General features: G+C 51.9%; 1 protein-coding gene across 3 annotated transcripts in view; it reads right to left on the bottom strand.

Moving 5' to 3' along the window:
- Positions 1 to 15,640, bottom strand: part of LOC118212221 (nascent polypeptide-associated complex subunit alpha, muscle-specific form) — a 104,853-nt gene that overhangs the window by 80,402 nt on the left and 8,811 nt on the right. The window contains exons 2-4 of one of the 3 annotated variants that reach the window (XM_035389907.1): positions 2,116 to 4,497; positions 1,847 to 2,085; positions 630 to 1,786 (exon numbers count right to left, since the gene is read on the bottom strand). In XM_035389907.1, the coding sequence (XP_035245798.1) occupies positions 630 to 1,786; positions 1,847 to 2,085; positions 2,116 to 3,283 (2,564 nt within the window). In that variant the 5' untranslated portion in view covers positions 3,284 to 4,497. Of the gene's footprint in view, positions 1 to 629; positions 1,787 to 1,846; positions 4,498 to 15,640 lie in introns of all 3 variants that reach the window. The other 2 variants (XM_035389906.1, XM_035389908.1) reach the window with 2 other exon arrangements.

Below are 15,640 nucleotides of genomic sequence, written 5' to 3'. Positions count from 1 at the left end.
AGAAATAAAGACTAAACTGTTCCGCGGATGACAGGCCTCCACGCCGTGTGACAATAGCTCCAGAATTTAGCGCATAAAACCTTTTATCTTGCAAACACGCTTTTGGCCTTGACGGTCGTTTCTCGTGCTAACGTGCTAATGCACTCATCGCTGGGCCCCGGGGCTAAGAAAGTTATTTGTTTAAAGAGCAGTGAAGGCTTGGAAGAACACAATAGTTTGCCACATATTCATCTCCACTTTGGCTTCCATAGCAGAGGCTAGAAATACATTTTGATTTTAAAGTCAGAGTCGATCAGTTTTTGACAGTGAGCGGCAGTTGTTAGAGTTAATTTGGATTGACAAAGCACCGGCAAAGCCGAAGGGCATTCTTAGGCATTTTCGGACCTTTTGGCATCTCGAATCAAAGCGTTTCCCGCTGTCCTGCATTTTAAGGTTAAGGTTTACTTCATTGTCTCCCAAAGGAAAAAAATTGTCTTGGATCAAAGAGATCCTACATGACATCTCGCATTTCACATTCACAATTCATACATTTCGCAGGACAAAACCCAGTACTGCCATTACCAGACACATGAGTACGCAGTGACACAGCAGGTGGGGTGGGGGGAGGGGGGGTAGCAGCCCAGACTCACCCGTCTCTCTCCGCCTCCTTCTTCTCCAGGTCCTGGATGACGTCCAGCAGGACCTTGATGGTGTTCTGGCTGGTCTCCAGCACCCCCTCCAGGCTGTGCAGCTGGGACTGCAGGGTGCCGATATCGTGCAGGGGCCCCCGGGGGCCCAACAGCTTCTCCCTGGCCTTGGCCAGCTCCAGCTTGCCCCGGGCCCCCGACACCAGCCCCCCCAGCAGCTCCTGCACGTGCTTGAGCGTTTCAGCCTGTCCTGGGGTGAGGGCGGGGTCTGTAGTCCTGCTCGGGGGAGCTGGGGCGTGGGGGTTGCCTGGTGCATCACCGGGCATCTTGTCCGGTTCATTCCAGGGTGCGTTTCCTGGTGTGTTGCCGGGCGTGTTGCTTGGAGTGTTCTGTGTGTTGCTGAGTGTGTTGCCCAGAGTGTTCTGTGTGTTGCCAGGTGGGTTGTGACTTTTGCCCGGAGTGTTATGAGTGTTGCCAGGCGTGTTGCCTGGAGGGTTGTGGGTGTTGCCGGGCGTGTTACCTGGAGGGTTGTGGGTGTTGCCGGGCGTGTTGCCGGGTGTGTTGTGGGTGTTGCCGGGTGTGTTGTGGGTGTTGGCTTGTGGCTCAGTGCAGAAGATGGCGTGCTGGGTAGCAGAAGGGGCCGGGGCTGGGGTCTGGGCGGGAGCAGGGCCCTGTCTCCGGGGTACGGCGGGGGTCCCGGGCCTACGGGGGTAGGCGGGAGGCACTGACCCCCTCTTTGGGGGCTCAGACTGCAGAGTGGGTCCAGAGCCGCAGCAGCCCTCTCTACGGGGGGTGTACGGGGGCGGAGGTGGGGGCGGGGGTGGGAGTGGGGAGGCTCGTCTATTGCCCATCTCCCTTTCTCCCCCTCTCCAAGAGTCCTGAGTGGTGTTGGGGGCCTGAGGAGGGGGAAGGCAAGTTTGGGCAGGCGAGGTACCGTGTGGGACAGTTTGAGGGTGAGTAGCACAGGGTAGCACAGTTTGGGGAGGCGAAGTGCCTTGTGGGATGGTTTGGGGGTGCGAAACACAGGGTAGCTCAGTTTTAGTAGGCAAGGTACCATGTGGGACGGTCTGGGGGTGCGAAGCACAGGGTAGCACAGTTTGGGTTGACAAGGTACCGTGTGGGATAGTTTGGGCTTGTGAAGCACAGGGTAGCACAGTTTGAGGAGGTGAGGTAACCTGTGGGACGGTCTGGGGGTGCGAAGCACAGGGTAGCACAGTTTGGGGAGGCAAGCTACTGTGTGGGATATTTGTCGCTGGCACGGGCTTGGGCACCATTTTAGGTGCTGGGAGACTCTGAGTGGTGGAAGCAGATGGTGGTAGAATTTGGGGGGACGAGACACAGTTTGGACCAGTTTGAGGGGGGGATGAGACACAGTGTGGAGCAGTTTGAGGGGGTGGAGCTCGAGGGGGTGACGGAGTTTGGGGAGATGAGACACAGTGTGGAGCAGTTTGAGGGGGTGGAGCTCGAGGGGGTGACGGAGTTTGGGGAGATGAGACACAGTGTGGAGCAGTTTGAGGGGGGGAAGCTCGAGGGGGTGACGGAGTTTGACGGGGCAGGACGGGAGATGGCGCAGTTTTAGGGGGTGAGGTGCGGATTGGCATTGTTTGAGAACGTGTGCCAGATGAAGGCGTTTTAGGGGGTGTCACTGAGATTGCAGCAGATTTAGGGGGTGAAGCAGAGGGTAGGGCTGGCTCAGATTTGGGGGGTAAGGTGCAGGGGGGCACAGTTTTACCCGGGTCGCTCACGGTCCGGCCCAGGCGCTTCTTCCTGCCGTGGGGAGAGGTGGGGCAGGAGGGCCCGTTGGAGCCAATCACAGGGGAGGTGGGGGGGCAGGAAGGGCGGTGGTGAGGGTGGGAGGCGGGAGCCCCGGGCCTTGAATGCACACCCGGCAGGGGAGACACAGCGACAGCAGTCCTTGGCTTGAGGCACTGATGCCCGTCCAGAAGGGGGCGCTGTGGAGAGAGATGGGGCTGGCAGCCGCAAGGGAAGGGGCAGTCCTGAGTACCGGTGGGGGGTGGTGTGTGGTTCTGGTGGCAGACCCCGTCCTGAGTGCCCCCCCGGTCCCCGTCGTCCTGGCTCGGAGCGCCTCCCCCACCCTCCAGGCTTCGGCTGCGGGCCTGAGAGGCGCAGAGTGGCGGGGGCTTCTGCAGGCTGGGGGAGGTCTGGATGGCGGTGCTCATGCAGTGCCGGCGGGGGTTGGGCAGGGTGAGGGAGCAGGGCCGGATCGGGGCCCAGCTCCGCCTCATAGGGGCCGGGGTGAGCGGGTGAGGGGGCGTCCTCGCCAAGATGGCCGCCACGGCGCCGATCGTCCCCTCCATGTCTCCCCGGACGGCGCCCACCACCGACCCGCCATTGGCCGTCGCCTCCTTGGCCGCCTCCCTCGGACCCCCGCCCCCGGAGCTCTTTCGGTTGGGGTGGGGGCTGCCTTGCTCCGCCCCCGACCACCGGCGCCCGCCGTCCGCCCCGCCCCCGGGCCCGCCCCCGTCCTCCAGGTCCTTGAAGCGCACCTGCTGGGTGCGGTTGCGCCGGCGCTTCAGGCGGGTCTCGATGTCCGGGGAGTCGCGGTTCAGCAGCACGGACCGCACGGTCACCGCCCGGTCCGCGTTGCCGTTGGCGCCGTTGGCGCCCGGGAGATGGTTGGGCTCTTTGCTGACCATGTCGCCAGGCTCTCTGCCCCCCCCTAGCGACGCACGGTCTCGCCTGGATCTGGGCACTTTGTCCGTGGTGCCGAATCCGCTTTGTACTCCCAGTGCTAGCAACGGAAAGTTCCGGTCGCTGTCTTTACGAATTGAAACGCCTTTCGCGTTTTTTCACTCGTTTTTGCTTGTTTGGCTTGTGATTGGCAAAAAAAGAGAGAAGGTTATAAAATATATTCATAAAAACCTAATTCCACTACTTCCATTTGTATGTAGATTTGGGACGCAGCCAGGTTCCAGCATCCTGTCTGCCAGGGTTATGAAGATGGTGGCGATTGGTCAGTAATGACAAAGTGGGCGGTACACAGTGAACAGTTCTGGAGACGGAGACTGCTCAGACCTGTCCCGGAACAGCCCTGTTAGTAAAAAAGGTCCTGCAGAGGATCCGAGCCCTTAGGTCACATGGCTGCCCCGCGTGTGCGTGCGTCCGTCCGTCCGAGCGTCCGTGAGTCCGCGGGGTCCCGTCAAGGCGGGGGGGTGTGGTGGGAGATGGAGCTGAGAGGGGCGGAGGGGGGGGGAGGACGTGGGGCATGCTTCCTTCCGCAGAGTCCTGAGCCACCGCCCCATACGTCTTCCGGAATCCACCTCGGGAGAGAACCTCGCGAGGAAGCTCCGCCCCCTGGGATCTAACCAGTCACGTGGTGAGACCGGGCTGATGCTGCGGGTCCAGACCGAATGATGATGTCACATGGAGGGAGAGGGAGAGCACAGGGGTCAAAGGTCGCAGGTGTGTGGATTTCTGGTGGCCAGGGTTTCATGTCACTGTTAAATCCGGTCCCCCAGGGGTGAACTACAGTTCCCTCTCCCCTTTCTTCCTGTAACCACACCCTTTTTTTCTCAACCTCTCCCTCCGCCGTCCTCTCGTTCCTCAACTCAGCGCCCCCCTCTGGTGGGCGGCAGCGCAAGTGGGCTCACCAAAACAGCTCATTTCTCTCTCTCTCACTCCCTCTGTCTCTCTCACTCCACACCTTTCTCTTGCACTGTCTCTCTCACTGTCTGTCTCTCTCACTGTCGCTTTCTCACTCTCTCTCTCACTCTCACTCTCTCACTCTCTCTCTGTCTCTCTTACACACTCTCTCAATCTCTCTTTATTTTTTGTCTCCTCTGTTTTCCCTCCTCCACTGTTGGTCTCGGTTGTTCATCTGGGTCTCATCTCTGGAAACGCTGGTCTGAGCCTGAAAGTGCAGAGAGATTGCTGTTAGTCCCTGTCCTGATTCTTCATGACATTTTGAGGTGACTCTTCTCAAACCGCCCCTCCCCCTCCAACACACACACACACACACACACACCCGCGTGCCAGTAAATACTTTCTAACGCCAGAGACAGCCCCACAACATAACGCATTTGATTGTCATGACGATGCAGTGTACGATTATCATAAAAATTGCCCTCATGAATAAAGATTAGTGCAATTGTACTTCCAGATCTAAACGTCCAAATGCTTCTCAACTGCCTGCAAATTAGAGTGGCAAGAAATAACGCAGTATGTCGAATGTTCTCTAATGCCGGGTATGTTCTGCGGATCAACCCGCGTGTTTTTGCCCCCCTCCCCCTCACAGCAAGTACCTGCAGGAAATGGGGCAGAGATGGCGGGTTTGGTGACTGATGTTTGGCGGTAAAATTCCCAAGGATCCCTGACCCTAAATCTCTGTGTAGCTCTGGAGTAAAGTAAACAGGCGGCGTATCTGGGACCCACGGCTGCCCCAGAACAGTTTCAGGCCGACTCATAACTCCCTTCCCTGGTACACAGGTCTGTCTTGCACAGAGGGGGTCAGGGCTTGGCGGCAGTTCCATTTCAATTTCTGTTAGCTCAGAAGAGGAATGAAAATTCAGTTCCTTGATGGAAAAATGGTGATAGAATGTTAAGGCTGTTTTTCAGTTCTCGTATCAGAATTTCAGCTCACATCCTGGACTGACCTCTGACCCCTGGAAGGGATCATGTCACTTTGTCAAACATTATTCAGTTAGGCTTATTGGTATCTATTATCTTGCAACTTTCACATAATTAATGAGATTATAAGATTCAGAGCGAAGGTAACTAGGCAGCCTCAGGAACGACCTGGTCCATTAAAAGCCAAACTGTGAATCTGTGGTGAAATCATACCACACGATCTACCACCTGAATATGCATGTATCCAGTAAGGTCTTCTGACATCGCTCTTTTAGACAGACATCAGAAGGAACCTGCAAATCAGCCATTATTTGACCCAGAAAGGCAGTGAGTGTACTTGGCATGACGTTCCTCTGCAGTGCATCTAGTGTTCTTCTTCTCTGTGTTCTTTCCTTCAGAGCGGAAGAAAAAAAGAAAACTCCTGCAGTCTTTTAAGTCAGGATTTGCAAAGGAGATCCGAGCCATTATCCGCCTCTTACTCTTTCAAGTGAAGAAAAGAGCCGGGATCCAGAGTGATGGGGGGGGGGGGGGGGTGGGTGAGTCAGACTCGGGGAGAGGCGGGGGTCGTGTGCGAACGCTTAAAGAGGGAGCGCTTCAGAAGGGCGGGGGGGGGGGCTAGGTTACCGCGGCTGACAGATGTAATTAACCCGCCCCTCGTTAAGCACACCCGCCAAGCAGCGTCGCCATGGAGCTGTCACCGCCACAGCAGCCCCGGCACGCTCCTCCTCGCGACTGGGGGGGGGGGGGGTCCTCCACCCCCCCATCATCCACACGCGCACACACACACGCGCACACACACACACACACGCACACACACACACACGTACACTCTGTGAGACATGCACCACACACCCACACACACACACACACACACACACACTCTGTGAGACACGCACCACACACACACACACTCTGTGAGACACGCACCACACACACACACACTCTGTGAGACACGCACCACACACACGCACACACACACACACACACATACACACTCTGTGAGACACCCACCACACACACACACACACACACACAAACACACACACACACACTCTGTGAGACACACCACACACACACCACACACACACACACACACACACTCTGTGAGACACACACCACACACACACACACACACACACACACACACTTAGTGAGACTCGCACCACGCACAAGCTGTTATTCTCCTGCCCAGTTTATCACGGTGATCAGGCCTAAATCGATCCCACTCTCTGGAACAAACGGTTCTGCTGGGAGTCCTCATTACAGCAATTAAGCAGCCGGGCTCAGATTACCTCTCACGCTCTCCCACAAACGCCGCGCCTGCCCCCGGCCTGGCCTACGCCGCGCGGGTCCCGTTCCTAACGGTAACGGCCTATCGGAGCAGCCTGGCTCCCTACGCCGCGCCGGTCCCGTTCCTAACGGTAACGTCCTATCGGACCGCCTAGCGCTGCATTCATCAGCGGTGGCGGCCGTGGAAGGTGAGTAGATATGTTCACTTCCTGCCGAGGCTTTTTGGCCCTGAGGCGTTAACGTAAGTGATCTTTCCTCCCTGCTGGTCTCCCTCCTATTAGCATCTGTGCTAATTCACCTTGATCCCTCGCAGACCTGGGTCAAGTACATGCATGAAGTACATACATAGATACATACATACATAGATACATACATACATACATACATGTGTACATGCATACATACGTACATACATACATGCATACATACATGTGTACATACATACATACATACATACATATGTACATGTGTACATGCATACATACATACATACATACATACATACATACAGTACGTAACACTTCACGTATTGCATGTTGGTCAACTTTGACAACGATCATGCAGATCCCTGAGAATTTTCAATGAATTTTGAAATGAATTTAAATTTACTAGATCATAAGAAAAAGGATATTTCCTGTGAAAACATTCCTTTAATAGAAAATTATAGATCTATTAGTGTCTGAAGAGTTTAAAAAATAATCCCAAGCACTCTTTGCATCTTCTACAGCTATTTACACATGCCCAAGGGCATCTGTATTCCTCTGCAGTCAAATACATATATAATGTATTTGTACCAATACTGTGTATATATTTGTGGGTTTTTTGTTTATTTTTCTGTGAAGCACTATGGGATGTTTTTTTTAAATGATTTTTTCTACAAAAAGTGCTAAATAAATACAGTTTTTATTAGAGGTCCAAGCACCACAGGTGCTGGAACCATGTTGTTTTTGTTGAGATTTTTCCTGCCTGTTGACCTTAAATGACTTTAAGTTAGTAAGTCTTTACCAAGTATGGTAGACTTTCTTTTGAGGGATGGACTCTTGTGTCCTGTGGATCCTGTAAAATGTGGCTCATTTCGGACACCTGGTGGCGCTGTAGTACGCATGAAAATGTTTTACCTCTACAAAGCCAGCCTCTGAGCCCCAATATCTCGAGAGACACACAATTTAGTACACAGGACCCTTTAGGACCCTCATCGGGAGGGCACCTGGACGCATTTTCGGCCATTTTGATTAAAAAAAAAAAAAAAAAAAAAAAAAACACTTAAAACTTTTATTCTCTTACAGAAATCAGCACCTATCAGCACAGCGTTCCGCGTGCTGTATCTATGGAACTAGTTCTACTCAGGTTTTACTCATGTTGTGATCTTTTTTTTTTAAATGGCGAAATGATGATCCATTGAGCTTTCAGTGGCTTATCACAAAAATGCTCAAACAACCATAGTTAACAATTAAAATACAATATTCACAATCACATCCAGGCTGAACTGGTAAAATAACGACCAAATAACCATGTGGTGACACTAGAGCACCATAAAAATAAAAAAATAAAAATAAAATTCACTGAAATCACTGGTACTTAAAGCAATGCATGCTGTCATAGACATGTGCATTTCAAATTGTTGCTTGCAGTGCTTGAACTTTGGAATCACTGGTGGCAGCTTTTATTATTATTATTATTATTATTATTATTATTATATGTGGTTATTTTTCAATGACTATGACCGTAATAGAGAAAAATACAGACCAACATTAATGAGCCCCACCCCACCCCACCCCACCCCCCCCACGCTGTTGGCTACGGGTTTGATTCCCTGCTGTAGCACTTTCTGGACAGTGCTCCTACCTCTAGGTTAGTCACTAACCCCCTTACCTCCTCCGATCTCCCCTGCCTGAATGAAGTGTAAAGATTCGTAAGGAGGGGCAATGGCCTGCTCTCGTGTGTATTTAAAATATGTCTGTAGTGTGTGTGTATGTAGTGGCTTTCCCCTCCTCTCAGTACTGACGGGAGATTCTGCTGAGCGCTCTGATCGAGGGTTAAAAATACGTCCGCTCTCCCTCCCAGAACCATGCCGTTATTCCTTTATGTGTGAGTCACCTTCAGCTGCAACTAAAGTGATCTGGCTCTGACATGTGAACCTGAGCACAAACACATGCACATGCACACATAAGCACACAGAAACACGCATGCACAAATACACGCGTGATACTACCCTGTCTACTTTCCCTACATGTGTTGTATGCGTGTTCTGTGTGTCTTCATGCATGTGTGTGTGTGTGACTGTGTGTGTCTGGGTCCGTGTGTGTGTATGTGTGTGTCTGTGTGTCTTCATGCATGTATGTGTGTGTGAGACTGTGTGTGTGGGTCTGTGTGTTTGTGTGTTTTGGAGCATGTGCGTGTTAAAGTGTGTGTGCACATGTGAATTGTGTGTTCGTGAGTGAAGCATCAGTACCTGGTATACAGGGAGAGTACTGATTGATGAGTTCTCAGAGTTAATCAGAATATCCATCCCAAGCACCCTTCTTCCCACTGCTACTTTATTTCTCTTTCTCTCTTTCGCTCTCTCTCCTTCTCCCTCACACACACAGATTTGAGTTTCGCAGGTTATTATTCACACTCTCACACACCACACCCATATGGAGCTGAGCACAGTCTCAGATATGCAATTACATCCATGCTCTACATGCTGCTCACACCTTGAAGAGCTTTTCATCTGGAGCTACAGACCGCACTGCGGATACACACACCAGCCTTCAGAGGACCTGTCTCTTATACCATCAGTGCCTGCCAGTACACACCAGCCTTCAGAGGACCTGTCTCTTATACCATCAGTGCCTGCTAATACACACACCAGCCTTCTGAGGACCTGTCTCTTATACCATCAGTGCCTGCTAATACACACCAGCCTTCTGAGGACCTGTCTCTTATACCATCAGTGCCTGCTAGTACACACACCAGCCTTCTGAGGACCTGTCTCTTATACCAACAGTGCCTGCTAATACACACCAGCCTTCTGAGGACCTGTCTCTTATACCAACAGTGCCTGCTAATACACACCAGCCTTCTGAGGACCTGTCTCTTATATCAGTAGTGCCTGCTAGTACACACACCAGCCTTCTGAGGACCTGTCTCTTATACCAACAGTGCCTGCTAATACACACCAGCCTTCTGAGGACCTGTCTCTTATACCAACAGTGCCTGCTAGTACACACACCAGCCTTCTGAGGACCTGTCTCTTATACCAACAGTGCCTGCTAATACACACCAGCCTTCTGAGGACCTGTCTCTTATACCAACAGTGCCTGCTAGTACACACACCAGCCTTCTGAGGACCTGTCTCTTATACCAACAGTGCCTGCTAGTACACACACCAGCCTTCTGAGGACCTGTCTCTTATACCAACAGTGCCTGCTAGTACACACACCAGCCTTCTGAGGACCTGTCTCTTATACCAACAGTGTCTGCTAGTACACACACCAGCTTTTATATCAATATGTCCCATTGACATTCTGCACAATGGAGGCCAGGACCCCTGTGTAACCTTGCCATAAACTTTATATGCTTGTAAACCGGGTGCTGCCTCATCCCTCATCTGTCTCTCTGTGACAGTGTCACAGCCTGGTTATGTCACTATATAAAACACACGCATATCTCACACACTCACACACACATATGCACACACACATGCACACACATCACACACACCTCACATACACATTCACACATCTCTTACGCACATACATCTCTCACACACACACACAAAAGAAAATCATTCAGGTGTAAAATAAGTGCTGTCAGTCTCTAAATCAGTCTATGAGTCGATCTCTGAGTTAATCTCTGAGCCAGTCTCTAAGTCAGTCTGAGCCAGTCTCTGAGTCAGTCTGAACCAGTCTCTGAGTCAGTCTCTGAGTCAGTCTGAGTCAGTCTCTGAGTCAGTCTCTGAGCCAGTCTCTGAGTCAGTCTCTGAACCAGTCTCTGAGTCAGTCTCTAAGTCAGTCTGAACCAGTCTCTGAGCCAGTCTCTGAGTCAGTCTCTGAGTCAGTCTCTAAGTCAGTCTGAACCAGTCTCTGAGCCAGTCTCTGAGTCAGTCTCTAAGTCAGTCTGAACCAGTCTCTGAGTCAGTCTCTAAGTCAGTCTGAGTCAGTCTCTGAGTCAGTCTCTGAGTCAGTCTCTGAACCACTCTGAGCCAGTCTCCGTGTCAGTCTCTAAGTCAGTCTGAGCCAGTCTCTGAGCCAGTCTCTGAGTCAGTCTCTGAGTCAGTCTCTGAGTCAGTCTCTGAGTCAGTCTGAACAAGTCTCTGAGTCAGTCTCTGAGCCAGTCTCTGAGTCAGTCTCCGAGCCAGTCTCTGAGTCAGTCTCCGAGCCAGTCTCTGAGTCAGTCTTGGAGCCAGTCTCTGAGCCAGTCTCTGAGTCAGTCTGAGCCAGTCTCTGAGTCAGTCTGAGTCAGTCTCTGAGTCAGTCTCGGAGCCAGTCTCTGAGTCAGTCTCTGAGTCAGTCTCTAAGTCAGTCTGAGCCAGTCTCTGAGCCAGTCTCTGAGTCAGTCTCTGAACCAGCCTCTAAGTCAGTCTGAGCCAGTCTCTGGGTTGCTCATTCAGTGCAATCGGCAGGCTTTCTGCTTTTTGACAGGCACTGAGGAAAACTAGGCTAATTTAAGGCCTACAGTGCAATGATTGGGTGGGAGAATTGGAAGGTCTTGATTCTTTAAATTAATTGCATTAACAAGAGACCGAGAAAAACCAACCAGTATTTAATTGGGGTGGGTAACATTTAACAATATACAAAACGAATGTTAAACAAGTAAATTAAATTATAGAAAATTTGAAGCTGTGGGCTAATTAACAAATTAAATTAGTGGTGGGTTAATTTGTTCCTGATGTACTTTTTCATCTGTGGTCTTCTGTTATCAGTCTTTTTAAAAAAAAAATTTCCAGCAAGAGCTGAATGATTTAATAGAACTTGTAATTGTATTAATCACTTCCATAACCTGGAAATTTAATTAGAAACTAAAGTCTGAAATATTTTTTGAATTGGCCCCAGAAATTATGCAAAACCCTGTGAAAAAATTGAATTTCATGATTGAGCATCCTTTCTTGATGACATTGTGGCTAGTGGGAGGCGGGTTTTGAGTAAATGTGTGTGTGTTTTCTGTGTGTGTGTGTGTGTGTTTGTGCGTGCGTGCATGTCTGTGTGTGTGTGTGTGTGTGTGTGTGTGTTCGTGTGTTTTAGGGGGATGGTCAGAAGAGGTCATTATTTCTCATTCATTATTCTAGTAGGTCACATTGAGGTTTACACTGGCTGCTACAGATGACTCCAGGGCAAGATTAGCATACACCGGGAAACCAAACAGGGTAGCTGTTTAAAATGTGTGCAGAAAAGATGGAGGTACCATCTGGTCATACCCTAACTTACATCCCGAGGTTGGGGGCACGGCTGGTCTATCCGAAATTCCCCTGCTACCCCCACTCCCTGGTCCAGTGACTCAGGTAGTGTAACAAACCAGGACGCAACCACATACCCCCAACAGGTGAATAATCTGTTAGGTTAGACTGTGCTCAGGGGGGGGGGGGGGGGGGGGGGGGAATAAACGCCTGTCAGCTAATCCAAGACTGCCGCCACAGAAGCCTCCAGGCCTCGCGGCCGTGAGCTCGGACCCCGAGCCGAATGAAAGAGCAGCGTGGGGATAGGCTGGCGGGTTCACTGCTGGGTCGGGGGTCTGGCTGACGGGTCAGGGGTCAGGCTGATGGGCAGGTTCACTGACGGGTCGGGGGTCTGGCTGATGGGCAGGTTCACTTTTGAGTCGGGGGTCTGGCTGACGGGTCGGGGGTCTGGCTGTTGGGTAGGTTCACTGTTGGGTCGGGGGTCTGGCTGTTGGGTAGGTTCACTGTTGGGTCGGGGGTCTGGCTGATGGGCAGGTTCACTGTTGGGTCAGGGGTCAGGCTGATGGGTGGGTTCACTGCTGGGTCGGGGGTCTGGCTGATGGGCAGGTTCACTGTTGGGTCGGGGGTCTGGCTGATGGGCAGGTTCACTGTTGGGTCGGGGGTCTGGCTGATGGGCGGGTTCACTGTTGGGTCGGGGATCTGGCTGATGGGCAGGTTCACTGTTGGGTCGGGGGTCTGGCTGATGGGCAGGTTCACTGTTGGGTCGGGGGTCAGGCTGATGGGCAGGTTCACTGTTGGGTCGGGGGTCTGGCTGATGGGCAGGTTCACTGTTGGGTCGGGGGTCTGGCTGATGGGCAGGTTCACTGTTGGGTCGGGGGTCTGGCTGATGGGCAGGTTCACTGTTGGGTCGGGGGTCTGGCTGATGGGCAGATGGGCAGGTTCACTGTTGGGTTGGGGGTCTGGCTCACGGTGGTGTCTCCTCCATCACCCTGAGAGTCTCTGCACCGCAGCAGCTCAATTATTTCTGCCTCCATGATCCCAAGTTATTTTCAGAAGAGCCTCAAGCGTGTGTGTGAGTGTGAGTGCGTGTGAATGTGTGTGTGTGTGAGTGAGTGTGTGTGAGTTAGTGTGTGTGTGAGTGGGTGTGTGAGTGGGTGTGTGAGTTAGTGTGTGAGTGAGTGTGTGTGAGTGTGAGTGCGTGTGAATGTGTGTGTGTGTGTGAGTGTGTGAGTGAGTGTGTGTGAGTGTGAGTGCGTGTGAATGTGTGTGTGTGTGTGAGTGTGTGAGTGAGTGTGTGTGTGAGTGTGAGTGCGTGTGAATGTGTGTGTGTGTGAGTGAGTGTGTGAGTGAGTGTGTGTGAGTGAGTGTGTGAATGTGTGTGTGTGTGTGTGAGTGAGTGAGTGTGTGTGTGAGTGAGTGTGTGTGTGATTGGGTGTGTGAGTGAGTGAGTGTGAGTGTGTGTGAGTGAATGAGTGGGTGAGTATGCACGCAGTGTGTGTGCGTCTGTGTGCGCGCGTGTGTGTCTCTTGGCGAGGACGTGGGGGGTGTTTGCTTGTATTTGTTTTTCCGAGAGTATTCATGTCATGGATCTGTCTCTGCCATCCACCTTCTGAACATGATTATTAGGATTAATTATGATTATTGTGATTAGCACCACGCTCCGCAAGACAGCGAGCCGGAATGATCTCCCGCGCTGACTCACACGCGCGTGTGCGGGCAACACCGCCCGCCGAGCGCGCTAGCGTGCGTTCAGCACCGCCGCGTCCGGTTGGCCCTTTTTCTGCTTCTGTTGCCCATGGCTACAGGACCTCCCTGATCTGATTGGATGTGACTCCCTGGAGAAGGAGTAACCGTGCGCCATGACTGGTTTAAAAGAAAGTTCCTCCAAAAGTTTTGTGTCACAGCCGCTTCACAGAGGCTGTTGTCCAGGGTGACACAAACTTGCACAACGTTTCCTTTTTAACACAGTTTATATATTTGTGTATGACACTTTGAGCCAGGATGTATACTAAGCCATTCAGGTAAGGTAATGTACCTTGCCCAGGGTTAGGCTGCTCTGTTCTGCTTGAGATTTGAACATACAACCCTTGGGTTACAAGCCCAATCCCCTGACCATTACATTAACATGCTGCCCGATTGCTTCCCCACCCCCATCATCACTGTCCTGTACTTACACCCCACCCCCCACCCCCCCGAGTCATATCGTTCTCCTCATAGGAGGCATAAAAGGTCTCCATTCCTGTATTTCTCATGGTTCTCCATCCCTCTTTCCCTCCATCCCTCTCTCTCCTTAAGTACCCTTCTGTATTATTACTACGCTTCTCTCTCTGGCCCTCCCTTTCTCCCTTTCTTTTTTCTCCCTCCCTTTCTGTCCTCCTCAAATATTTCCCCGTTCACCTTCTTTTTTCTTGCTTAGCCCCTCCCCATAGTCCCTTCCTAACCTCTTCCTCCCTCTTTCTCCCTCTTTTTTCCACTGTCCCTCCCTCTCTTTTTGATTAATCTCTCCTTCATTACCTCTCTCTCTCTTTTCCATCTCTCTTTCCATTCATGTTGCCATATTTCCCACTCTCTGTCTTTTAATGAATTTTCACCCATTCCCTCCCTCTCTCTCTCTCTCTCTCTCTTCTCTTCCTCTGCTCTCGCTTCCTCCCCCCAAATATCCCCCCACCCTAGCTGGAGATTTACAGCGACAGTTTAATGAAGCCTCTCTGTTAAACCCCCATCCCCCCCATCATGAACCCCCAGTTCCTGGTTTTGTGTGTCCATGTTGCCTTTATTGGCAGAGATGTGATAAATCTCCCGGTGTGGGGGTGTGGGGCGGGTTGGGGGGGTGCAGGTACTCTAGAGGGTGATCTCAGAGAGATCATGATTCTCGGTTATTGTTATTAAAATGTACTGTGTGTAACTGTGTGGGGATATTTCTGGCCTGACTCCAGCAACGGTAAAAGTGTTCATTCAGTTAAATTTTAAAACAGTGCCGTGTCATGTGACTAAACACTCTGTGTTGCTGTGGCCTTATGGGACAAACACTGCGAATGTTCTCATTGCGCTGTGTGCGTGTGTGTGCATGCGTATGTGTGTGTGTGTGTGTGTGTGTGTGCATGTATGCGTGTGTGCATGCGTATGTGCGTGTGTGTGTGTGTGTGTGTGTGTGCGTGTATGCATATGTGTGTGTGTGTGTGTGTGTGTGTGTGTGTGTGTGTGTGCGTATGTGTGTGTGCGTGTATGCATATGTGTGTGTGTGTGTGTGTGCATGCGTGTGTGTGTGTGCGTGTGTGCGTGTATGCGTATGTGTGTGTATGTGTGTGTGTGTGCGTGTGTATGTGCATGCGTGTGTGTGTGTGTGTGTGTGTGTGCGTGTGTGCGTGTGTATGTGTGTGTGTGTGTGTGTGTGTGTGTGTACGCGTGTACATATGTTTGCATTGCACGCATGTTTACGGGTGCATGTTGTACTGAGGTATAGTGTACGTGCACTAACACGGTCAGTGCAAACCTGACCGAACGTTTTGTCAGTATAGTAACGTCAGCGACATCAGCGGCAACGCCCGCGAACGACCCGCGAACGCGCACCCAGGGCTCCGTTCCACTGCGACGGCGTTCCTCGCGGACCCGTCCCGGGGTAACGGGGCCCTGCGTGAGCCTCTGAGAGACGCCCGGGAGGAAGGAGCGCTGGTCCTGAGCGACGGTCTATCCGATCGGCGCGTACAACGCGCGGCTCCGCGGTGCAGCCGCTAACGCGCCGCGTGCCAGCGGAGCACCT

The sequence above is a fragment of the Anguilla anguilla genome, chromosome 14 (genome assembly GCF_013347855.1).
Source record: "Anguilla anguilla isolate fAngAng1 chromosome 14, fAngAng1.pri, whole genome shotgun sequence".
Taxonomy (NCBI): domain Eukaryota; kingdom Metazoa; phylum Chordata; class Actinopteri; order Anguilliformes; family Anguillidae; genus Anguilla; species Anguilla anguilla.
This window is presented reverse-complemented; position numbering and strand designations above follow the sequence as displayed.